General features: G+C 44.1%; 1 protein-coding gene across 2 annotated transcripts in view; it reads right to left on the bottom strand.

Moving 5' to 3' along the window:
* Impbeta11 (importin beta11) overlaps nucleotides 1-26542 on the bottom strand; it is a 58876-nt gene extending 32334 nt beyond the window's left edge. Inside the window, exons 1-15 of one of the 2 annotated variants that reach the window (XM_077659738.1) lie at nucleotides 26303-26542; nucleotides 23266-23366; nucleotides 20401-20473; nucleotides 19541-19744; nucleotides 14952-15081; nucleotides 13760-13867; nucleotides 10675-10748; nucleotides 10484-10583; nucleotides 9901-9993; nucleotides 5778-5933; nucleotides 4369-4409; nucleotides 3756-3894; nucleotides 2296-2401; nucleotides 2057-2220; nucleotides 3-43 (exon numbers count right to left, since the gene is read on the bottom strand). In XM_077659738.1, the coding sequence (XP_077515864.1) occupies nucleotides 3-43; nucleotides 2057-2220; nucleotides 2296-2401; nucleotides 3756-3894; nucleotides 4369-4409; nucleotides 5778-5933; nucleotides 9901-9993; nucleotides 10484-10583; nucleotides 10675-10748; nucleotides 13760-13867; nucleotides 14952-15081; nucleotides 19541-19744; nucleotides 20401-20473; nucleotides 23266-23366; nucleotides 26303-26437 (1665 nt within the window). In that variant the 5' untranslated portion in view covers nucleotides 26438-26542. The remainder of the gene's footprint in view (nucleotides 1-2; nucleotides 44-2056; nucleotides 2221-2295; nucleotides 2402-3755; nucleotides 3895-4368; nucleotides 4410-5777; nucleotides 5934-9900; nucleotides 9994-10483; nucleotides 10584-10674; nucleotides 10749-13759; nucleotides 13868-14951; nucleotides 15082-19540; nucleotides 19745-20400; nucleotides 20474-23265; nucleotides 23367-26302) is intronic. The other variant, XM_077659737.1, reaches the window with a different exon arrangement.
* Nucleotides 26543-26546: the final 4 nt, after the last annotated feature.

Here is a 26546-nt window from a genome sequence, read left to right as displayed (position 1 = left end):
ACAGGAAGAAACTGCTCCGTGTTGAACTCGAAGTCATCAACAGGTGGATATTCGAGTCAAGGCAAAGTCACCCCATGACATAATAAAAACCATAAGCAATTAGGCTTCTATCAGCTGCCTGCCCATGGTTCTCATAATGAGAAAATGGACTGCAATGAAAAGTTGCATACCAGGAAATTCAAGAAACAAAATGAACACTCATCATGTAGTCTAAAGACACTGTGGTGTTCATAAAATTTAAATATCACAGTGTAACAGCACCTGATACATTAGACTCTCGTTAATTAAAACTTTAAGGGACCAGAGACTTTTGTCTGAATAATCAGAATAACCAGTAAGTTTGAATTATCAGAAGAACACCTTAATATGATCCGATACAGAGTGCAATTTTCTGTATCGGTATCTATGTATACAAATAGTATTTTGAATTTATTTCTCTCTGCAAATGCAGCTAAATGCTTTATCATAACATAAAATATAGGTGAAAGGCAGTGATAAATTTGTTTATTCAAATGTGATGAAAAAGTTATCAATAATGCGCTGGTTTTGCAACAGAGTAAAAAACTCAACAAACAAAAAAGGTCCGAGTCATCCGAAGGTAGAAAAGTCAAGGGTACAAAAAAAACTTCCTGAAACGGTTTTGTGCTGCAGCAAATTTAACTGATGAAAGAATAGGCAGTGGTTGTTTGCATTTAACTGAAAAACTTCACGACGATTACAGCTTTTCACAATTCCATCATTTAGTATTGCATGCCCAGTGTCGAGAATATCAAAGCAGAACTGCTCCAAAACAGTAAGGCTTTCTGCGGCCTACTTCACAGGTGCGACAGAGTAGCAATGCGGCCTCCTCACATGCAGCGGTGCTTATGCAAGGAGGCTTCACCACACAACAAGCAGCTCATAATGAGCGCACATTATCGATGCACAGGACCACATGGATGGACACGAGGGGAACGCATATTTGCATCAGAATGGCGAGATGCCTTCTGAAAGAAAAAAGGAACCAGAGACGAGCCAATTAGCGTCTGATCTGGTGCGCAGTTGGGCTTAGTTCACAGTTGTGCGTGGGCAACCGCAACAGTCACGCACTGGAAGCGAAGCTCAGAAAGCGAAACTATGCCGTGACGGAGCAACTCTGATCGACATGGCCCCCCCCTTTGGGCAGCAAGGAGTTAACAAGTTGGAGGGGCTGGATTTTCAGTTCACACAGCATTGCAAACCTGACTCATCCGACCTCTGTCGCCGCTCTTTTGCGCCGGGAGTGTCAGAGCAAGACAAAAAAGTTTTAATTAATTCAATTTAAGAGAAATCACGGTACGAATTAAGTGGCTTTAAATTTCATTGAAGATTTAACCAGCCAACCACAATTTTGAAATTTGTTTGAGTTGACGGAAAGTACAGATTACCCGAGTTTGAATTGCCAAGAGTGTACTGTGATATGCACAGTGAAACTTTGTTAGGATGTGACTAAACAAAGGTAATAAAAGCCACACAGGTTCATTGACACAAAAAAAAAAAAAAATGTTGTGCTTGAAGTACAGCTATACATACTTCAAACTGGCTGCCCTGTGAAATGCTAAGGTACAGCCTGCAAAGGCCACATGATGTGTATTCAGATGCGAACCATTCAGCATCAGATGTGGTACACGAATGACCTAGGAAAAAACCAACTGCATACACATTCAAAGAATAAAGTGATATGTAAATTTGTGAACACAAAGCCAGGCAGCAGAACAACAGCAAAGAAAAGCATGTACACCACATCACATTTCTTTGCTGGCTTCCAAAAAGAAGTGAACATCAGAAGCTAAGGAGTAGTTTGATCCCGAACTGCTTAGCAGTTTCATCTGCAACAGTTCTGTCAACGTTTCAGTTGCAACAGTATGGGACACAGTTTCACTCTGACTACGGCCCCCTACTGCATACAGTCTTTGTACACACTTCAAGCACTGTTCAATGAACTTCGTTTTTGTGGGCCTTAATCACACTTCCAATATTTGAACTTTTAAACCGTAATTTTAGTAAGTGCTATGGTGAACATAAATGCAAAGGATATCAGCCTTGACAGCTCCAGCTGCTGTGAGACGGACAACAAGGTCTTCACAAGGATCAAGAGACTCAATCAGAGTCTTGTACAAGACAGGCCTCAGCTCTGGCGACAATTTTACACCAACCCACTGTCCAATTAGCCACGCCACACGACGACGCACAATACGGTACCTGCAAGTAAGTGCATCATTTAAGTGCCCAGCAAAGCAAATTCTTCACAAAACAACAAGCCCTGACAAATCCTACCTTGGCTCGGAAACTTTCAACTCAGGAATAAGAACATGAAGGAACCAGTTGTCAAAGTCCAACTCGTCATGCAAGTCAAAGGCAGCAAGACCCACAGCTGTGTAGACTGTAATACAGAAAAAGTAGTGGGAAGGAAGTTTAAACAAACCATACACCATGTCCAAAGCCAATGACTTGCATGTGATAATGTGTGACATATCACACTTTGCACTGAAAGCAGCAGTATACTACCATAATTTGCAAACCATTTCATTATTTAACAGCCGCCCTGAAAAGCTACTTTTGACAGCTTACTAAAGTATTACTCATTTATGTGATGTAATGGACTATACACAACCGGCAGCACTGGTGATAAGAAAAAGGATACTATATATATATATAGTAGAGAGAAGCTAAACAACGAAAAGTCAGCATGCAGAATGCTTCCCTTCTCAATCCTTATGAGGCCGCAACTGTGGAAACAATAAAATGCTTTGAACATACATACTAGTTATAGCCTGCAAGATTGCAAGCAAAAAGTGTCATGAAAGCTACGACAAGAAAGAGGAAACCATGAATATTCTTCGGTTTTATTTGCATATACAGTAGGCGACAAAAAAAAAAAATCCGAGTGCAGACAATGCATGTAACAACCATGGTTTTAAGGACAACTCCAGGGTTTGTTTTTTTTTTAAAAACTTCTGAAAGTTGATGGTCACACAGCTTGCCCTCCCTCCACCACAACAAACTGTTTTTTAAAATATACTTAGTGGAACCATTTTGAAATAGCGAGGACAGCAAACCAAAGACGAAACTGTGGCCAGGGTCAATGCTTCCCATGGTGCACTGATGACGTCACAAACATTACATGAAAAACACTCGTCTGCAAGTTGAATGACTGAAGTGGCAACCTGAATATCGAACACGTTCGATTCGTACTCAAAATTTTTAATAGTCGCACACCCCTACTGATTAGTCATAAAAATGAGTGTCAATGCATAAAAGGGGGATGTGTAATTGGGGCTCTGCTGCAGCCGCAAAAATTTAACCAATTAAAATGACAGTTCCATGTAAGAGCCGCAACCCTGTCGAGACTACAAAAAAAAAGTGCGACCCTTACACAAGTACATACGATAATACAAGCCTCAAAATTTCGTTAGTCAAACGGGAAGTAGGTATTAAGGTATGGGGAATGTTTGTGGCATCAAAAATGCAGTGTTGCCCATAGAAATCATCTGAACTGCGGCCACGGAAATGGCAAACATTAAAATCTAATTGCATAGCTATGAAATGTTGCATGGTTGGCAAACTTCAAAGAAGTAATCAGGGACACGAGAAAAACCTACAGCCTACGCTTCATTCGAAAATGTAACACTGAAAAACACCCACAGCTGCCCTTTAATGCTAGCCTATCTTTCTTTACAGTGGGGGCGAGTTCAGCCCAATTGCATGCCCCCGCCCAATTGCATGCGCACACTCACCTGCGTCCCTGTTGAGCATTGCCTGGAAGCTGATGGTGCCATCAGCTGGCTGGATCCCTTGCACCATCTCAAGCAACAAGGGAGCCAACGTTTCCCGAAATTCATGGAAGACGGTCAAGAACAAAACTTCACTGCATTGCTGCAAGGCAAACATTTTACAATAAGCACAAGAGCATGCCCTCTGTACTTGAACTGTTCGCAAATAGGCTGCGTCAATTAGCTCAATTGCAAGGCGACATTCAATGCACTATGTCTGCACAGGGTCGATGGTAAGAAGAAAAAATTGTCACACACTATATTACTACACAGTTCCACTAGACACGCATAACTGTACCACTCTGCAGTTCAAACTCAGGGGCAGACTTTTGGCAGACTCAGCTTATAACAGAAATGAGGTGAACTGCCCTTCCAGCCAGGGTCGAGACCACTAATAATGGCTCCTTTTAAAGCAACCACAAACTTTGTAGGAAGGATGACAACTGTCATAATCAAGGGTACCCATTCTGGGCTGAGCCAAAACGTTCACTGTTCACCTCATGCCCAAACATGCACAATGCCCCAAATTCGAGACAAATTTCAGCAGCATATTTTGCAAAAAAATTTGTATTCCTACCCTCAGGCAAAATTTCCATGCTTCTCCACCTCCGTCCGATGCTGGAATTAAAATTCGAAAAACAAACAGATGAGTTTTGAAATAAGTACACAGGGCAAGAAGTAGCCTTGCAGACTTAAAGGTGATGACATGATAGGAACATGAGTGAGTCAGTAAAATGCGAGCAGGCAAGTACAAAAAAACCTCGTTAATTCTACATTTGGTTAATTCAAAATTCCTGATCATTTGTAGCATTCCTGCAGTCCCACAATTTGTAATGTTAATTTTATCAGATAATTCAGGCCAACAGCTTGCACCGGCTCAGTTAATTCAAAGACCTGGGGTGCCAAGCAGGTATGCATGAGTGTGCTACAAATTATAAAAACAAGAACTGCCCAAAATGGACAGGACAAGAGAAAAGCAGCACATAGGATTGTTCTTGTTTTTATAATATCTAGCCCTATCTAGCCAACTAGCCCCTCACCGCACTCTTCCAGATTTCGCTACACACTCCGGAACACCACAGTTCTACCAATAAAGCAGCATCGCGCCACTTACAATAGGCACGCGAGTCGCTTAATCTGACTCTTCGATGCTTTGTGCATAATCACGCAGACAGCAGTGGCACTTCGACTTGAAGCAGGGCATGGTGACATCACTTCAACCAAAACGTTAGGCGCACTCAGACTGCCGGCACCGACGCAGAGCATAGTTTCTATTTTGTGCACACCGAACTGAACTCGTCGCTAAAGAGTACATCAGGCCATATGTCCGGACTGGCCGGATGAACCGTGCACGCACTGTTCCCATCACTCCTTTCCAGTTGATTGCTACCCCTCTAAGCATGGGCCTTAGAGCAGTGCTGTACCACTAACCTTATGTAACCATTCTTGGCTGCCACCCTGGCGCGAACCTCAAATATAGGAGGACAAAATCACTGGCAAACGAACAAGAGCTTTGCCAATGACTGAGTTAGATAAAGAGCAATGTGCATCCACTGTAGGAGTTACGTCAACCACTGCTTTGTTGAGCAAAATGGTAGCAATTCTAAAGTGCTGCAAGTGGTAGAACTATGTTTCGCGCTGCATTTTTCATTTTCCTTCGAATTCAGATCATTCAAAAACCTGCTTAATTTGAATATCTTGCATGGTCCGACAGGTTTCGAATTAACGAGGTTCTGCTGTAACAAGTTATGACACGAATATCCACTAAATCATTATGCACGCTCTAAGCAGCTCGTAAACAAATGCAGAGTTACAGATGCCATAAAGCTATAAAAAAAATACTGAGAATGTCACTTACGGCAAGTACTCCCTCCTCCTTTTCCACATGACACATCTCAATGCTCTAGCATTTTCAAGCCACCCTTGTGTTCCCAAGAAAGAAGCGGTGTTCCTAGGAAACGCAAGGGCGGCCCCATGCACACTTACCAAATCCTTCAGGATCAGTGTCCCATGTGGCCAGTTCTTCCTCAGTGAGCAGGAAATAATGCAGCACTAGGCGCCGGCACATCTCTGTCACCGTAGAATATGTGAAGAAAGTCATTTTCACCTGAGCCGCCTCCAATGTGGCTGGGTCTTGCACATCTGTTAAAAGGCACAAAAGCATGAAACAACAGGAATATTACAATAGGCGGCACTCCGCTCACCAGCAAACAAATCCCTCAGGACTTATACACATTGAGGAGTATGCAATGGCACATCTGCTGTTCAGTGAAGAAAACTGCGAGTTTAACACGCAACTGCTCGACATCAGCAAAAAAGGCTAAAGCACCTCCAAAGATGTACTTCATGACACAAAAATTTAAAAAAAAAAAGCCAACACAGCCTTATAATCAATATTCTAGTGCAAACACTTGCAGCGAAACTAAGCTCTGCACTTTAAGGGGGGAGGTGAGGATCGGAGTGAAATTCCTTATTTTTTGTAGAGCAATGAAATTTGGCACGGTTATAGGGAAGTGTGCTGAATGACTAAATACAGTTTCATTGATATAGCTTGAGTAGTTTTGACATTACAAATATTTATTTGCACCCAACTTGCAGAAAGCCTGGCGTGACAAAAAAACGTGGTAGAAGCCAATAGTTGCTTTTATATTTTAGCCAAATGAATAGTCCATGCAGTGACATTCTCCAAATAATTTTATAACCCTTATTTTTTTTGACACAGGGCATCATATCCATGTTTGAAAAATGAGGTCGTTATCAACGTGCCAATTTAGCTAAACAGTAAAAAAATGAGATAGTTATTCAAAAATATAGGAATGTCAATGCAAAGAGAATTTACTAAGAAACAGAGTGCAACAAACTCCATGCAGGACCCACAAGGCATAGTCGTTCTATGCTTTCCGCAAGCAGGACAGTCGGCTCAAAACTCACTTCTGAGAAAACTGGCTCTCTAAAGATTTGCAAGCACTGCAGATTTATTAGAAAGCACCGCCAGAGCTATAATGTTTTGCATCATTGCAGTCAGGCATCTTCTTGCACCTTTGCCTCTTTGTTTGGTGGGCTTTGGACAAATTCTTCAGGTGTTCTTGGTTCTTATCTTGAGATATCTGGATGGCAAGGACACCATGATGCACACCCAAGGTGGCACACATTGCCGAGTAGGCTCCTTGGTCCCTGAATTGTATTTCACGACTGCCTCATTTACTGCCATCTCTATCGCAAAAAGCGAGGCATCCTCGTCCTTTGACTGTGCTGACCAAACTTCTGTTCATTTGCGGACGCTGCGCGAAGGGGGTGGCGGGTTGCGAGCGCTGCATGTCTGCGCTTCTGCCGTCACTGCCGACGACACGAAACGCGGCTCGAGGCGCGCCTGAATGGTGCTATGTTCGGGCGATGATTCGTGCGGTGAATCTTCAGCTATCACACTGTAGCTCGTCGATGGTTGGGGCTCACTCGCAGGCTGAGTGTCCGTGTCGCATGATGCGCCAGAAACAGCACACCGTCTCTGCCGGCGTTGCCTCCAACGCTGCGATCTCGGCTACCGATTCGCGTGGCCATACGCAAAGGTGCAAGAGACTCTGTTGGAGCGTCTTTCGTCGACAGGGTTATCGGCATCGATGGCACAGGGCAACTGTCGGCTTCGCTGCTGGAGTAACGCGGTGCAAGATAGCGCAGCACGTTTCCGTATGTTCAGTCGGGTGCTCCGCTTCTCCCACTGGCCGCCGTCTTTTTCTCGCCGTAGGAGGCTTGCGCTTCCGTTTTCCGAAGGCAGGCTTCATCGAAAATTCCTTTTCAAATGAGCGACGATCCATTACTAACTTGGAGGCTTTCAGAAATCCGAATTCTGCACGTCAAATGAAGACTACGGCGTGGTTTGCGAAGCAGCAAACAGCGGTCCGCTGTGGTTGCCAGCTCGCCCGCTGCCGCAGCAGCAACCAATGGGGGGCACCTTTCAGACCGGTAGCCAATCAAAGGCCCACTTTTATCGCAGGGTCCATGTGACCACCCCTGGCATACCCGCGCTTCTTTTGTGTTTGTGCGACTGTTACAAGATGGCGGCAGAATTCAGAAACAAAACGGTGGAACTTTGAGCTTTCAAACGATACCAATATGGCGGCGCTCGGTGGCGGGAAAGACGAGATATGGCTCCGCGAACTGCGGTGATTTTGTGCGATTTTTAACTGTTTTCTTGCCCTGCGCACTGACAAATTCAATTTTTTTGGGCACTTTTAGTGCGTTTTCAGGGAAGCCATTTTGATACAACGTAGATTAGGCGTTGCAGATACCGAAACGCGTGGTTTCCAAAAATCGATTTTTTCCGCAATTTTCGCGATCTTATCCCCGCATCCCCCCTTAAATATTCTCAAGTCATAAGCTGCGACACATCAGGTACTCGGGCAAGCATACATTGGAGTAATAGCTGTATCAGGAAACTTTTTCAGTCTACAAGATGTTGCTGTAGTAGCAGTAGTAGAAGAACTAGTTGGCAGCAGCAGTAGTATAATATACTAAGTACCAGTAGTTCACACAAGTATGTATTACAGGGTCGGTCTTAAAAGTATCCGGACTGAATTTCACTCGTGATGCGGACTGGGTGCAGGGTGGCCTTCTTAGGCAAGGAAGTTGACTGGGGATTCTAAGCATAAGTAGCAACATGGCTCAGCTGCCTGTGAGCCTTTTCAGGGTCTGGATCATGCCTGGAGTGAGCAGTTATTTTGTTGTGGAGTCAGGAATCACGACGCAGAGCACTATTGAATGGTATACAGTGTATACGATGAAGTTTTATGTGAAACTTAAACACGGCGCTGAGACTCTTGCCATGCTTCAACAAGCTTACAAGGAGGATGCCATATCCAAAACAATTCTTTTGATTGGCACAAGCAATTTAAAGAAGGAACGGAGGATGTCGAAGGCAAGCAACGCACAAGACATCTGTCAACAACTGAAGATGAAAATATAGAAAAAGTGAAGATGGATCGACGTACAAGTGTGGAAATAATTGCGGACAAACAGTTACCCCTCATGTTTATGAGGAAGTGCTGGGGCGGTTAAGGTTAAGGGCACATCACGTCCAAAGGGAAGACTGCTATCACCTGGGTTCACTTGCATGGAGCACATTAGATTACACAGTCTAGTTACCAGTCCTGTCATAATCCCAGTCTGAACACTCAGATGGTTTTGAGGAAAGGAAAGGCACATAACTGGATCACTTTGTAGGTGGATACCACCACCACCACCTCACAGAGCTGCTGAGGTGTCCACCAACAAAGGTACCTTTCCCTTCCTCAAAAGCAAGGCAGGGCCTACACAGTGAATAAGCCTAGAATGGGAACTAGACCGTCTTATTTGCTTCATTCAACCAGACCCTATACTCTCCACTATAAAAATGCACCCAGCCACATGCCACTACCCTACTAAGCTAGCCTGTAAGGGAGTTTCTGGCGAACCTTCAACACTGCCTCAAACTCCCTACAATCAAAATCTGGCCACGCTACACTTCTTTCACTATTGTTGGGTGGAACAAAGCCTCAAAAGAATAGTGGAAAGAGCACAAGCAGCTTCAATGCACTGCCTGAAGGAGATTGCAGCTGCGGACTTCCAGGGGCATACCATGCGCGACAAAAGTGCTGGAAGCAGTGTGTTGAAACAGAAGGATTATATTTTAAGCATTTCCAAGTCATTTTTTGTAATCTCAGAAATCTTTTTTATGACTGTATTCCGGACACTATTTGGACGCACCATGTATAGTGCACAGCAGTATAGTAGATGTTAGCAGAACTAGCAGTGCTAGTGGTGCCAGGAGTCTGTCATAACAGAAAATGCAACAGCACCACCACACCAGGACTGGATGACTGACCAACAAGAATGAAGCATGCTGTGTAAAGTAGATGGCCAATTAGAATGTGCCATCAGCAACCATGCCATCCAGGATTGTGGTCCACAGGCTTGGAAAAGCAAACTCTTGGAAGGGTGGGGTGTAATATGGTTATCTCAGATATTTTGCTCCCAGGACAGGCAAAAGGTCAGGAAGATTTTTCTTTTGGCTAGTGACAATACATTATGTGCTGGCAGTCATAAATCAAGAAGAAAAAAAATCTTGGCTACTTACCATCTGGGAGCTTTGAAGGGGAGTATTCAGCACATGAAACAATGGCCTTGATCAAGTTGAGGGACTGAACAATAAACCTCTCAAAAAGAAGCCCTGTAACAGAACAGAAACATAATATCTTGAAACTGCAACTTTCCATATTAATTTATTACCCAACCACATAAGACATCATCAAACCTTAAATAACAAATTTGAACAGTAAGAAACACTGTTAGGATCACCAGTTGGGCATGGTGGACTTCACTAAAAGGTTTGCTACAGGTGGTAACAAACACCTATAGTGAAGGCTAGTCTATATATCCCCATTCTTCCTCTGGACCACCACCGTGCTCACATAGACGTGATTGCAACACACATCCCTACAAAGTCTGACAACGCTAAGCCATTACAGAGACCACAAAGTGCAACCTCTGTGCGAAAGAAAAATAATCTACACGTGGTAGCATAAATGTGGTGCACAAAGTATGCACAGACATCAATGATGCACAGCAGAAACATATTAACCATGCCCTACACAATGGAAAACTGTGCTGCCAGTGGCTCCTTTCTGATGCACCATTTAAAATAGTGTAAGCACACATACCTTCTCCAGCCTCTGTGAAGCAGAGGGAGATTGCAGTCTCCAAGGACGGCTTAATGAAGGGGATATACGAGAAGGGATGAAGCTCCAAAACATCATGCAGCTGTGGAAAAAAAAATAAAAGGAAAAAATCAAAACCCATGATCAAGCATAAAGTACGCAATCCATACTCTAACGGCACTGGGATAACTTACCACTTTTGTGAACAGCACAACATACTTCTCTGAAATTTGCCGAAGGTTGGGGTTCACACACTTCAGGGTTTTCCCTGCAATACAAGAGAGAGGAATGGCATATGCAATTCATACAGTGCAATCCACTCATAATGACACCACAAATAACATAAATTTCCAGTAAGCCATATATCGTGAGGATTGTGCTTGCTGAGCTGCCCGAGTGGGCGACCACTGCTTCCAGTCACCTCACTGGGGCTCCTTGTGGGGTCTCTGTGAGCAAAGCAGGACGGTTGCACTGCTTGCCTCCTCCAAAGAGAGGCTTTACAGTGAACTGCTGTAAATCGCCTTCTCTTACGTTCTTCTCACTCTTCGGCTCAAAGTGACGTACTTCGGCTCAAAGTCAAGAGCAGGAAATGAGCGCGGAAGACCGCCACTGATCCAAGTAGCAACAAGATGCACAGTGTTTTCCTCCCAGTGCCCTGGCCTTTGCCAGAGGAACATGGGTGTGCAGGTGGTGAACGTGCACCCCATGTAAGTTTGCTCGAGTAACAGCTTGAATGTCGCCACCAGCAATGGAGAGCCACTGACATGCGACCAGTGTCATCTAGGTGTTCTCCGTGCATTCCCCTTCCTCCTCAGTGTTGTGTCGTGGTTTAACCCTTCATGAGTGCCCTTAGTTCTGCCTTCACGTGTGTGTAGTTTGAGCTCTGCGAGCACAGCTCCACTGGCCCACTTCCAGAGCTGTGGCAGGGCTTTGGATTAGTGCGGTGTTTGAAATGCAGCTTACTATCTAATAAACAGTTGTGCTCTAATAAACTGCTTCTTCCTTCTTTCGGAGTGAGAGCACGGATGCACAGCAAATGCTGGCTGTGCCTTCAGCTTGCTCTGCCCATAGCCCACATGTTACGTTTATACCACAACCTTCAAAAACACCATTCTGGAGGGTTTAATACCAAGATAAAGTGCACATGAAAATTTAATTATCTCGAAAAACACTGGATACTACCATCAAATGCTACCTGTCTTAATACCATATTTATGCGCATATCAACCAAATTGATATTAAAAATAACTCTTTACAAACTTCCAAATTTGCCCAAAAATATGCCAATTTTTTTTTCTGGTTCTGAATGTCTGATGGTAAGCCCACACTACATAGCAACCAATATGCAAGCTAATGCAGCACTCTTTCCATTTACTCTTTTAATTTTTTTTATGCATTACTGTCTGCAAAGCAAAATTAAATGGTGAAATTCTGCCGTGCAAGTACAATTTTGGGCTTCAGTATCACAAAGTAGAGCACAGTAACAAGGACAATGACGAAGCTAGTCCCGCTCCTACTTCACGGCCTGAATAGCACTGCTGTGACCCAAGTTGGTAATAAATTTTATGCAATTTAAGCAAGTGCCCTTAGAAAACATACAGGACGCATAAATAGGGTGCACAATAATTGTCAACCTCAGCCTGAAGATGAAGCGAAAGTGGATTTCCATAAAAAAGCGCTTGCACTACCTTGTGTTGCCAGCAGTGCTGCTGCTCTAGAATGAAGTGGCAGCTACAGTAGCCGACTGATATTTCGGGCTTTTCTGAGGAACCATCGCACATCTCGTATGAATGTGTACATATCTGCAACCAGTATTTCAAACTCAGTGGAGTGCTAAAGTTAAATATTTTTGGGTCAGAAAGACTGCGAAAGTTAATTTTTCAACCTAACAAATGCGTGCCGCAGTGTCAACAGCAGATCGGATGACGCGGTACCCGTGGCAAAGTGAACTAGAATTGTAGTCAAGAATTACTTGCTGGGCCAGTTGGTGCACTTTTTGTAACGGAAAGAAGAAGGAACAACACAGACGAACACAAGAAAGAACACATGAAAAGTGTTTGTCCATGTCTCTTGTGTTAGTCTGTGTTAGCGCTTTTTCTTTCCAACACAAAAAATGAACTAGAATTCTGATTCACTTTACCCAACCCATGGTGCAGGCAGGATGGAGGAGGGTGTTGAGAGGAGGGTGTTCTTGCTACTTCCTATGGGCATGACCTTGGTTGCTTGGGAAAACAGACACTTTCCCCAGCAGAGAAGTGCAGGACAGACACAATGAAAGCATGAACCTGGCTAAAATACAAGCTAATTATATTGCTTGCTAGTGGTACCAGGGAAATACGAAAATTCACATTTTTTCCAGCCCGTTTTTCACAGCAAAATTATCTAAATTCAAGAATTTGTCAGACTGCTCTATTGTTTGGAACATTTGCCGGGTCCCGCTGTATCCAAAGGTTCGGTTGGTGACTCTTATGCTGCTATAGCCACCAGGCCAGCCATGTCCTAGCTGCTCCAGGACACATCATTTCAGTTTTATGGTGATAACTCTGGAAAGCTTCCCTGCAGACTCCAAGTCATTTCTCGTGATCAGTAAGGGGTGGTCCATGGCCCCTTCAAGTATCTATATGCATGGTTTCTTTAGTCAAACAATTTTTGAGCAATATGAAACACTTTCAAACAGCTCGAGAGCTGAGACTAGGGCTACTGGAATATGTTCAGCAACAATGGAAAAAATAAACCTAAATGATGCCTTTCACGCCAATATCTCTTCCAGTCACTGCAAGCAATCGATGCTCTACTTCCGTCTTCCAACTTATGATATGATGAGAGCACAAATATAAAGGAAATGGCAGGAGAAAGCTCTCTTCTCTGCTGAAATTGCTATAATTCTTATTAGGGTCCCATGACAACTTTCTGTGAAATAAGACAGGTGGAACTCTAAATGTATTTTCCTGCTCTAGAACCACATCAAAAACGCTGCATTTCCGCTGGCGTTCAGTTCACATATTAGTATAGCACAACCAATAACCGGAAGAAAGCCTCTTTAAGGCGAGCCTTATTACTGTGGGAAAAACATCACTGCGCTAGGTTTAACAAAAAAGGCACTACACAGACAAAAAGTCACATTTTTTTGCTGATGCCCAGCAGGTGGAAGGAACGGAATGTTTCTACTGTTGTGCCTTGCACAACACACGCCTGGAAAGGGTTGGTGCATCAGTTCTCTCCTGCAAGCGACGTCATGCTTGCGGTACAGCAAAGAAATGCAAAAGTGAAGGGACTTACGGCACTGCAGCATGGGCTTCATCCATTGGAATACAAGGGAGAGGAACATTGTTGCCTCAGGAACCCGTGCTGGCTCCTTGAAGCCGTGGACCACCAACTTCCGGAGCACTATCAAGGGTTGGCACAAGACACACAAGCAACACATGAAGGTCAAGCATCTTCTATAACAGGAGTCTCAAACTCATCTTGCCATGTGGGCTGCACTGACAAGTTTTTATCTCTGACGGGTCAGTGCAGTCAAACCCGATTATATAGAACTCTGTTAGATTGAATTATCCGTTATATGGAATAATTTCTGTGCACCATAAAGCTACAATGTAAATGTATAAGAAAATGTACCACTACATCGTACAAAAATTAACCATCACATCCGATAGATCGAACTTCAAGCAACAGCAGCCAACTCAAGAAGCTGGCTTTCCCTCAACAATGTCCAAGGGTTAGCTTTCCCACATGAACCTGCCACATTAAATGTTTCTAGGCTAATGAAAAGCTAACTACCGACCCATGCAGGATGACTGGACATTGACGAATGGCTATTTTCTGCTATAGTTTATGAGATTGTAAGAAACAAAGAATGGAGTGGGGGGCTTTCCAGAACAAAAGATCAATTCGTAACGGCCAAAGGGTCGCACAATAATTCCTTGCGGGCTGTTTGCTTGAGACCCCTGTTCAATAGCACAGTTCAGAAGAATCGACTGTTGTTCGAGTCAAGAGCACAGTACCTTTAAACAGCCTAGCCTGCATTAGTGTGTAATCTCAAACAGAAGGACATCACAAAGTGAACAAGGGAGGGAAAACCTCAGGGTGCTTGTCAACGTTTCGACAAGTGGAGTTGTCTTCGTCTGCGGGTCATGATTACAAAAGGAAATGTATTCATGGCCTATCACTAACAAATGTTGATCAAATGTAACCAGCATGCGTGCATGTACATCAGGATACTACGGTAAATGTAAAAGTTTTCTCCACTCAAGTGTGCACTAGTGAGCGACTGTATGCAGTTAGGGCACATACTGATGCCAGGCTTGGCCAACGCTAGTATTAAGTACATAGTTATTAGTAAACCACTTGTGCCAATCCATCTGTTCTATCCCATGTATTTCCCTTTGAAAATTTCACATGGAATTAAGGAGAGCGCAGAATGAAGGAACGAAGTAAAGGAAAATAGAACCAAGGCATTAATAGTCCTTACCTTTAAGGCAGAGATATGACTTCTCAAGTGTAATACCCACGTTGTTCTGGTTATTAGCCATTTGGCTGAGAAAGGCTTCTGTCTGGTTTGTCCACAGTTGCAAGATAAATCCAAAGATGTTGCTAGCAAGCTAGAAGGGAAAACCATGCATATCATTTTTGCAACTGAGATGCTCTCTAACACTGGCAAATAATTCATTGCACTGCTTGGTGAAGTTCGAACACACAAAGCGTAAATGGCTTCAATGTAGCCACCAGTTACCCTTTCATAAGCAAGTGGTAACACACACCTTGTAACTGGGCAAGCACCAGATAATTACAGCGTAGTAAAGGGTTAGGTCACAGTGTTGAAAAGGCTAGAAACATGAATGACGTATCGGACAACATAGCCATGGACTTCGTTCGATGCACTGCAGTGATCCAGTTCATTATCGCTTGATTTCAGCACAGTTATGCCCACTTATAACAAGCCTTATAGTCATGCGGACTGCATTCGTTGCATTCAAAGTTCACAATAGGTCAACACGCTATTGCAGCCAAAACATATTCAGACAAAAGTGGGGTTTATTTCTTTTAATAATTCTGTTGTGCACGTCTGCTGCTTCAAAGCAGGCCCTATCTAGCTGCTTTCTAAGCTCATCCTAGTCGTGCTCCTGGCCGAGACCGTTGTTGTTGTGGACAAGTCGCCTTAGGGACGCAATAATGCTGACAGCGATTGAGGTGTTTACAGCAACTGGTAGTAGGCTGGCATCCTTGTCTTCAATCCTTGACAAAGTTGTAAGGTTACAGTGATGAAGCGAACGCAATGCATGTGTGCAGCAGAGCGCTTTCCTTGTACAGTATGTGCCACCATTGTGTAAAGTACTTGAGCAGCACACTGAATGCCGAATAAAGTGACGCTTCACCACAGTTACTAAGTTCTTGAAGCAACCTTTGCGCAGAGGTACCGTATTTACTCGCACAATGATCGCACTCGCGTAATATCGCACCCCTGAATTTTGTCCTCAAAATTCTTTTCTTTTTACTCCCTGCGTAATGATCGCACCCCGAACTTGCTGCGCTACGTTCGGCTTGCTCCATCAGCTGCCATTTTTGTTTTCAGGTCCCGCACTGCTACAGCAGCAGTTGCCTGTTGGTTGACCTATAGTCATCCCGCAGCAAACGCATTCCCATAATTCTTGACAAAAATAATATAAAAACTCACATGGAAATGGAGTTTCTTTCCTTCTTCCATCCTCTATGAAAACTCGTGTTCGCCGTTTTGAAAGTCTGCGGAGTGCTTTGTGATCGTATGTGTGTGTGTCAGTGCCATTTCACCATGGGGGGTACGCAAGTTTCATGGCCGCGTTCAAGCTCAAGGCTATTGATTATGCGCTGGAGCATTCCAATTGTGCTGCCGCCAGACATTTCGGCGTCAATGAAATTCGAATACGGTATTGGAAAAAGCAGCGTGAGAAGCTGATGGCTATGAACAAAACTCGCCGGGCTTTCCAAGGACCTAAAACGGGCAAGTTTCCTCATGTTGAAGAGGCGGTCTTTCAATACGTGAGGGACCTGCGCAAAGATGGTTGTGCAGTATCGTTAGAAATGATTCAAACACAGGCATGCACAGCTGCCAGAAAGCTGGGAATTGCCGCAAAGGACTTCTGCGCTAGCTCCGGTTGGATTACCTGCTTCATACGACGAAATGAACTTTCCCTGAAGCGGCGGATGTCGTTGTGCCAGCGGCTCCCTTCCGCGTATGAAAGCAAGGTAATAAACTTTCACTGTTTTGTCACCAGGATCCGCGAAGAGAGCGGCTACCTTTTGTCGCAAATAGGGAGCGCCGACCAAACTCCGCTAACCTTCGACATGCCCCGACACATGACGATCAACGAGAAGGGCGCTCGAAGTGTCCTCGTGAAGCCATCGGGCGCAGAAAAGCAGCGATGCACTGTCATGTTTGCTGTGACGGCCGACGGGCGGAAGCTGCCACCATATGTTATATTTAAACGGAAGACTGTTCCGAAGAGAAACTTTCCCCGTGGCATCCATGTCCGTGCTCAAACTAAAGGCTGGATGACGGCCGAACTGATGGTTGACTGGATAAAGACTGTTTGGGGACGAAGACTAGGGCGCTTCTGCTTCCCTCGCGTCTTGTTTTGGACAGTTTCAGAGGACATCTTGTGGATAGCGTAAGTGCTAAGCTTAAGGAGCTACGCACGGACATTGCAGTGATCCCGGGAGGTCTAACGGCTTTGCTGCAGCCTCTCGACGTGTTACTGAATAAACTGTTCAAGGACAATGTTCAAAGGCTTTACGCAGAGTGGATGGCGGCGGGTAAACATGATTTGACGCCGAGCGGCAAAATCAGAAGACCGTCCGTGGAGGTGCTTTGCTCGTGGATTGTCGAAGCATGAAGCGGTATCCCCAGCCAGGTAGTGGCCAAGAGTTTAAGAAAACTGGCATATCGAACGGTCTGGATAGAACGGAAGACGACTTTCTTTGGGACGACGAAGGTGCCCCCAGCAATGACACTGGTGTTTCCGACAATGAATCGTGCAGCAACGACAGTGAGGATTCAGACTCGGAATAAATTTTTGAATAACAAAAAATAAAAGGGCAATGTGTAGTTCATGTGATGCCTGTGCAATGTGTGCGTTTATTACAAAGGTAAGCCTGACTCAACTTCTATTTTTGGTTAGGATTGTGATAGCTATTGTAAGAAGTCTGACCTGCAACTTGTTTGCATTTTCAATGCTCAAAAATTTTTTGTGGAAAATTTACTCCACGTAATGATCGCACCTCTAAATTTGCGTCAATTTTTTTTTTAAAAAGTATGATCATTACGCGAGTAAATACGGTATAGCTGCACAGACCTACAAAAACAACATGCGAACCAGCACTTCACCAGAAAACCATCAGACACTGTCTGATTTCAATTTCACTGATTGCTGCTTACTGTTTGACCACTCTACACAAGGGTGACACAGACTGGTTGCCACCTGCATGCTGCCTGCACGCGGCAGCGGCGCAGAAGGTGGAGATCCAATTGGGCAGGCGACGCACGCCACATAACTGGATGAGCTAGCAGGCATAACTTGTGATAGGTATTCCAACTTCTCATACTGCTGCCATTAGTTGATCACCAGCCATGTGCAATAGTTTTGCTCTCAATGCTGCTGGCCCTGTAAAGCTCTTACCACGCTTCTGCTTTCACCTTAAACACTTCACCCAGCTGACAGTCACACGCATTGATTGACCTTTAGCCTGTCTGGGCGTGCCTGGCCGGCAATTAACCGCAATTTCAATGTCACCTTTTTAATGCATTTTTCAGGGCCGACATTTTCTTTGGGGGAGATCACTAGGACTGGAAGACGCTCTACGGTCTGCGAGGTGGGGAAAGCACACGTTTTTCGACTTTGGGGGCAAGTTTACCGTACCTCCCCATTTGTTATGACCGAGTGGTGCGGTTACGGTTGTTTATTTTATCTGAGACGCAATGCCACAGCCATAATACATGTTTTGACGGTAACACCACCCTCGTTTGTAATAAGCGAGCGTTCATTATAAATGCGGCCGTTATACCATATAAACGCACGTAAGGGCCGGACCCGTGTATGGGCAGCACCCTGTTTTCCCAAAGGAAATATTTAAAAAAAGAAAGATCCCTGTAAGGGCCACACCCAAACTTTGCATGACCCACGCGGGAATAGCCTTCGAAATGCATGCCCCGTGGCCACTGCAATCAGCTCTGGCTGCAAGCAACGGTGCACTTGATCGCAGAGGCCACGCACGCGCTTGCGCACATGACCTTCCAGCTGCCGTCCACAGACGGTGCATGAGACCATGGCTCATCACCATCATCGTCAGCTTTTTCTCCGCCGCGAGCTCCCGCTATCCACATCAGCATCAGTATCACCAGCTTTAGCTTTTTATGGTGTCAAAGGCATGGAAGTTGTGGTAGCGTGTTAGTTCACCGTAGTTTCGGTTACGTGTGCTGCTGCCAAGCGTTGTAATTTTAGCACGATGGGCAAGCACCTTAATAGCTACACGGCCGGGAGTTTGCTCTTGAACACAGCAAGGGTGCAGCGGGCAGGAAATTCGATGTGGCCGAGAAGTGTGTCCGACAATAGTGCAACCAAAAGGTTGCATTGAAGAAAACAAGCTCCAAAAAGCGCACATTCCGAGGCAAGCCATGCAAGTTTCCCGAACTGGAAGAAGAGCTGCTCTGTTAAGTGATGGAAGCGCAGAACAACAGCTACGCGTTGACGGCAGACATGCAGCGCAACTTCTTGTGGGATGAGCATGCACCAGAGCACAGCACCAGCTCAGAGTCGGAATACTCCGCAAGTGATGATTGAACGTAGAATAAATGCCGCTCATTCTGATTGGTGTGTTTTTGGTGTGATTGGTGAGATTGGTGTGATTGGCCCATACACATCACGTGTATGGGCCGCACCCCGAAAGTAGGCCCTCAGATCTCGAAAAAGAAAGTGCAGCCCTTGCACACATTTATACGGTAAGTGGGCTCGACTGTATTTGTTCTGATAACAGTTTACTTATTGTTTTATAGATGACATACAATAAGGAACGGAATAAGGAACTCACCTCTTGAAAGACTCTACGGTCCCCAGCAAGCCTTTTGGATGCCAGTGATTTCGTGACATGATGAAGCACAAGTAGACTTCTCTGCTGTGGAAGGTCTTCCGGATTTCGGACAACTTGTAGCAACGTTGGCACCAATTCAGGCCACTCAGCTGGGCAGTCGAAACGAGCAACTTTCGACACCAGCACAGCAAGTTGTAAGGCAAGCTGCACAAAACAAAAATTGTATTTCAATCTTGCTAAGCAAAATATCAAAGTAAACAAATATGAAAAATGGTGGCACTTCAATGGAAGAAAATCAGAGAAGTAAACTGAGAATGCTCAAGCTGAAGAAAATTAACAATGAGAGGAAAGTCTACCATAACAATGACAAATAGAAGCTGATAATGCAAATGTTGAGAGATTCCCTCATTGAAGAGACCGGCCGCTGAAGTGGCTCAGTGGTTATGGCACTCGGCTGCTGACCCGAAAGATGCAGATTCGGTCACAGCCGCAGCGGTCGCATTTTGATGGAGGCGAAATGATAGAGCCCGTGTACTGCGCAATGTCAGTGCACGTTAAAGAACCCCAGGCGGGTGAAATTTCCAGAGCTGCGAGCTATTGCAAGCAGCAATTTTTAAAAATTATTTCTAAATTATAGCGTGCATGCAGAGCTTTCAAATTTTACCCAAATGCCCACAAAGACAACCTGTACAGGTCTGTTTCACTAGAATATGCCCACTGAAATCATTTCAGGGCCCCTTTAATGAAGCAGTAAAGATATGGGTAACACAGAAGGTAAAGAAAAAAACAGATGAACAGCGTCAACAGATGAACAGTATCTACAGATGACTGCAGCTAATCATAAGTCCAGTAGAACTTGCCTGGTTGACTGGCTCATAAAAATTTGATATCATCTTTTGCCTGAGAACTTTCTTCTCATCTTCACATATTGCACTGTAAAAGAGAGAGAGGAGGCACAAAATTAAGGGTTTTCCGTAAAATGCAGCAAAACCACTCATGAAATTTAAGATGAGATTATGAATCTGGGTCCATATTTTGACTTTAATCCCTGATAGGAGTGACCCACTGCAAGGATTGACCCACTGCAAGGAGTGACATCCAGCAGTGGGCGCCGATTAGCTGTAGCAGCAAAGCAAATACCGGCATAAGGGACAGTGAGGACAACTACAAATTCTGTTCTTCATAAAACACAAACGTACAGTTCCTTCTGGTCATGTTGGGCCTTGTCCGCCGGCAAAAGTGGCATTTGTTGTGACAAAACTGGACTTTTTTCCACCACTCCATCCAAACTCCTGATGTCAAGGCCAAGAAGTACACCATGATCCCAGCTTGGAAGTAACTTGTAGCATAGCCTATCTTCAGGGATCCACACTCCAAAAACTGTCCTTAAGTCACCACAATTTGCTTGTGGAAATGGCTGGTGATGGCGACGTCTGTATTTTATTTTATAACGTTTTATACCTTATAAAATCTCGGTTTTCAGCGAAAGCAGCCTCTTTGTCATTGGAAATTGGCCCAGTCACATGGCATTCCTCAAAGGCCTTTCCAGCAAAGGTACCTCTTTTCACCAAAGGAGCGAAAGCTCAAACGAGCAGCGACGCGGATACATGGTGCAGCCCAAAGGTGAAACAGTCGTTGAGGCTTAGTACCCGCTGCTGTGCAGGACTGAATTGAGTGTTTTAAAATTAAATTGGGGTATCCTGTTGATTCGATGAGCGCAGACATTTTTTTAATTCTAACTGCTTCCTCAAACTGCAACAGCTACTCTCATCAGCAGCAGCAGGTTTTGTGTATTGCCTTGGCCATCAAGGGCACTCGGTGTTGCTGCAACAATTGTACTGTATTGAAATCTGGGCATAAAATATAAACACCCGTACAAAAAGCAAACCCAGACGCACCTTTCGTATTTTTGAACGATGTTTTCAAACAGTTTTGGCTGCATCTATTTTTTTTCATTACTTTTACTTTTTGACGTTGGATGGCACTGCAATTGCAGATTCTCGAAGGCCGCGCCTTTGTGCTTTAAAGGTCTCAGATAGGAGGCTATGCCTGCAAGGTCGTTAGCGGCAAAGGCACAGCATTTGTGCCACGTGGCTGCACTCATTACACCTTTGGATATAAGGATCTGATTCTCAAATGCCTTTGTGGTGACCGTGTGACAGGGGGTATTAAAGGTTCTTCTGGAACTTAAAGTACATTGAGGGCAAACGGAAGTTGGTCTGTATTGATAGGGTATAGTGTTCTAATCACAAAAAGACCACTCTCACTAAAAACAGAGCTTTTATATGTTAGAAAAGGCCAATAAACAAAATACGTGTGTCGCTATCACCTACCACTTTCGCACCAATTTTTGGGCGCAGACCCCAGAGGCTACACTAAACAGCTATTCACTTCAAAACGGCGGCAATCCGTCCTTTTCAGTAAGGACGTCACGAGTTTGAATCGACTGGCAGGAAGATTTATAAATCCGATTTTCATGCCGATAAGGGCATCTTTTGCTGCTGTACAAATGTTAGAATAACCAGAAAGAGCCAGAGAATTAATTTTATTCAGAACAATAATGACACGGAGCAGTCCCTTATGTTGCCTTAAATTTTCCCTCAGTGGCCTCTTAAGCTGCAATCACTATGCCAGCTGTCATGGGGACAGTGTCTGCGCCACTACTGAGACATATTCAACTTGTCAATTGTATTGCTTGCTCTGCAGTCTTCAAGACAGCAGAACGGCCCATAATGACTAGCAGTGTTTGAAATGAACGTTTTTTTTAAACAATCACTTATTTTTTTGAACACAGCAAAGCAGCAGTGGTCATGAAGTTGTCGCTTTTAAAAAGCTCATAAAAAGTGAGATATTTCCAGATGCATTTTATCAGGACACATCCTTTGGTTTTTGAGTCAGTCATGCTTTCAGTTAAAAAAAAGTAAGTTACGCAACTGCTACGTACTCTAGGCTCCCTTCAACAAATGGAAACGGGCGTAAGATAGTTTGAGTGCCTTTTTCATCACAGCAAAACTGACACAACCACTTCCAATGCTTCACCAAATGGAGAATGCATTTAAGCACCAGTATTCGCGGGGGGATAGAAATAAGCATGTGGTCACTGAAGAATATGGCTCCAGAGTTTAGTGATGGTCACAACATGCTGAAGCAGGTATAGATGTCATCGGCCTTTGTGTAATTAGAAGCAACATCTGTGACTCAGTACTTGCTCTAGTAACCCTCCACTGACTCTTTCTCTCTCACACAGCCCAAACATATACCATTCCCTGTACACAAATTTTTTTTCACATATGAAGCACAAACTACTACAACATTTTTTGCTCCTTTTTTCTATGTAAGGAACAGACTCTCCTATTCAAATTCTCATTTACAACTACACTAGTAGTGGGTAAAAACAAAACAAATTCAGTGATCAACTAGACTGAGTTGGCTAAATTGAGATCACTGGTCACCCTTTCTTTTTGATGTTCTTGTTCTTGCATATTGCAGTGGTAAGCACTTATATACAGGCTGCAAACAAACTCTGTGACCTGATCCAACAGCATAGGCAGTTTTAATTTTATTTTAATCATAAGGTTTAGCATGCCATGCTTTCAAGATAGGCACTTATATTTACCGACATGTGATAAGCACTCACTTCTCCAATAATATCCGCTGTGAGCAGTGTTCACACTTCACGCATTTCTACAATAAACACCAATAGAATTTAAGTATTATGTACTCACTTAGTTGCTGTTTTCCTCCAGTACCTTTCAATTCCATTCTTTATGTACAGCACTGCTAACCACCGCACATTAACTTCTACAGTGTGATCTGAAAAGATGGACTGAAGAAGAAAAAAAAAAACAAATTCAAAGGCAGCTCGACAGTAGCCCCAGTGCCTCACATAGGCAACAACCACCCATTATTCATCATCATCAGCCTGACTACACCCACTGCAGGGCAAAGGCCTCTCCCATATCTTTTCACTTAACCCTGTCCTGTGCCAGCTGCGGCCACCCTATCCCCGCAAACTTCTTAATCACATCCGCACAACTAACTTTCTGCCGCTCCCTGCTATGCTCGCCTTCTCTTGGAATCCAGTCCGTTACCTTTAACGACCATCAGTTGTCTAGCCTTCGCATTACATGTCCTGCCCAAGACCACTTCTTCCTCTAGATTTCAACTATGATGTCGTTAACCCACGTTTGTTCCCTGGCCCACTCTGAATTCTTCTGGTCTCTTAATGTTACACCTATGGTTTTCACTTCCATAGCTCGCTGCATTGTCCTTAACTTAAGTTGAAAACTTTTTGTTATCCTCGACGTTTTTGCCCTATAGGTAAGTACCAGAAGGATACAGCTGTCATATAATCTTCTCTTGACGGATATTGGTAAACTGCCATTCGTGATCTGAGAGCACCTGCCAAATGTGCTCCACCCCATTCTTATTCCTCCAGTTATTTCGCTCTCGTGATTCAGACCTGCAGTCCCTACCCGCCCTAGGTAGACGTATTCCCTTACCACTTCCAGCACTTCGCTACCATTTGTAAACTGCTGTTATTGTGATATTGTAAAGTTAGCACGGTGAACCAAAGTTCACTTAGGCCATTAATTTACTGGTCTGCATTAAAGGTTATTTCAAATAACTGCCAAGATATTTGTATGCATACAGCTGTATTATGTAAGGTACGCCTCCGGTACAACGAGATGTACCATTCCAAACACTGTACAGAATGGATGGATGGAAGGTAGGAGCATCCCCTCTGATACGGGGTGGTGGCAGTCGCCACCATGCTCGATGTTTTTTTCTTCTTTATTTTTGTTCAGCTATGTTGTAAATTGTTATTAAGATTCCGCATTTTCCTTGAATACGTTTTCCTACTCCTCTAACCTTTATAAAGAAGAAGTGGTGGAACTGTTTTTTTCTCGCGGTCCCCAGTTCTTTAAACTGTGCGAAAAACTGGAATAAAGAAATGAATGAATGAATATCAGATGTCTACTTTTCAGCCACCAATCTTCCAATCGCTTTTTGCTAACTTCACCAGCAGATTTATTTACATGACCATTGTTATCCCTAAACTGTAGGGCATCAGGAAGAGTGACTGTGCCTGCATCAACATCCGGATGGATACCATCACATTTGAGTATGAGGTGTTCAATTGTTTCTACCGTTTTACCACACACAGCACATGTGTCATCTTCTTCGCTAAATTTCTTTTTGTAGCTGCACATCCTAAGACACCCTGACCTAGCTTCAAAGAGCAGGGCGCTGCCTCTTGAGTTACCACAGAACGCTTCCTTCCTGATCTGCTTTTTCCAGTATCTGTACAGTTCTACTCTATGTTTCTTTTCCATTGAATTAATCTAATTTTTACCTTCTGCGTTTTTAACCTGTCGCTTAATGCTCTTTCTTTCTCCGACTGTGTGCGCATTTCCCGTGGCTTCCGGGACTATGATTTAGCTACCGATACACTCGTGTCCGGCATACTTACTGGTTAGTTTCCTAGTTCTTTTCTGCCACTATGAGTCAACGCTCTTTCTGTGTTTAAAGTATTTAAAGTAAAGTCTGAGCTTCCCGTGCTTCGAAAGATGCCCGGCCCATAACCCCCGTTCTGCCTCATTTGTGGTTTTGCCGTGGGCACCTAGTGCTATCTTCCAACAGCTCTGATTTACTACTAATCTCAACTGAACTTCTGCCCTTAAGCACTTAACCCCGATTCCCGGAAGTAAGCCCTGACACTATTATTCCTTTTCAAATACCTTTCAGTACCTCATATTTGTTGAACCCCCATAATGCTTTATGCTTCATTATACCAGCAACTTTTCGCCCTTTTGCCAGAATTGAGTGCTCACGCTTTCCGTGTATATCTGCTCTTCGTGTACCCGCACTCCGAGATATTTGTATTCAGCCACTCAAGGTATTTCATGACCTTGCATTGTAAGCACCTGATCAGTTGTATTGTTGAAAAACATCCCAACTGACTTAGATTAAGCAGTACAGCGGACTCTTACAGCAGGAAATGGCACTAGACAAGCCAGTGCATATGAGTGCTTTTAGATACTGTTCTGTCAATCTGTAGGCAAACACCACGTCATGATATCACATCCTTTCAGTTGTCAGTTATCGGGTGAAAACGGTATTTTGCGGCCGGTAATGCTACTTGAGAGTGCACGAAAGCCCCGTTTCCTGATTCGCAAAAGAAACATTTTGACACATTCAGTGATGTTCAAATTTGGTCAAAAAAGATGCATATATACACTGCTATATTCCACCACAGCAGTTTTGCCCATGTTAAGAGCTGGTACGTCCAAAAAGACGTGAAGCAGTACACAAGTTCATAAATCACGTTCGCGCTGTATTTCTGCGTTTTTAAAAATAAGTTTCTGGGCAACGTCACAGAATTTTTCTGCAAGCAAGTCACGTAAATGGGGTGAAAGCACAAAAGAACGGGCGCGCTCAAATCTGATCACGCACAAGACAAAACTAAAAGCACATTTCCATGTAACTTCGCAGATAATGCCGCAAACGCCCACGCCGTTAGGCCTTTGTGTACTAGTCCGTACTGACACTTTTATCTGACTGTAAGAAATGCAGAACCACGCCGCATTGCGCACCGATCGCCACTCGCCTCCAGCATGCACTCGCGCACATCTAGAAGTCAGTGCGGCGCTCCGTGGTCGTGAACACTTTAAGATCATTTGTCAGCATATAAATCAAGCCTCCGAAGGAAAATTTCGGCCGCATAACAGACAGGCAAGTTAGAAAACACCGGCATCTCACCAACAAAGCCGAGTAAAACCATTTTTCAGTTTCCCAACATTTTAGCTGCTGTTCGGCAGGCTTTAGCTGCTCGGCGTTTTGACTGGTCGCCTTGCGAAGCGTCTCTAAAACAACGGCACAGTTCTCCTGGTTCATGCTGTCACTTTCACTTGGCAATTTCGTTCACTATTTACAAGAAGTCCGTATTCACGACACTCGTGTAGGCCGCCATTACAACTACAACCCATCAAAACGAGATGCGGAA

Source organism: Amblyomma americanum, chromosome 3 (assembly GCF_052857255.1).
Source record: "Amblyomma americanum isolate KBUSLIRL-KWMA chromosome 3, ASM5285725v1, whole genome shotgun sequence".
Classification (NCBI taxonomy): Eukaryota; Metazoa; Arthropoda; class Arachnida; order Ixodida; family Ixodidae; genus Amblyomma; species Amblyomma americanum.
Note: the sequence above shows the minus strand (reverse complement) of the source record. Positions and strands in the feature narration are given on the sequence as shown.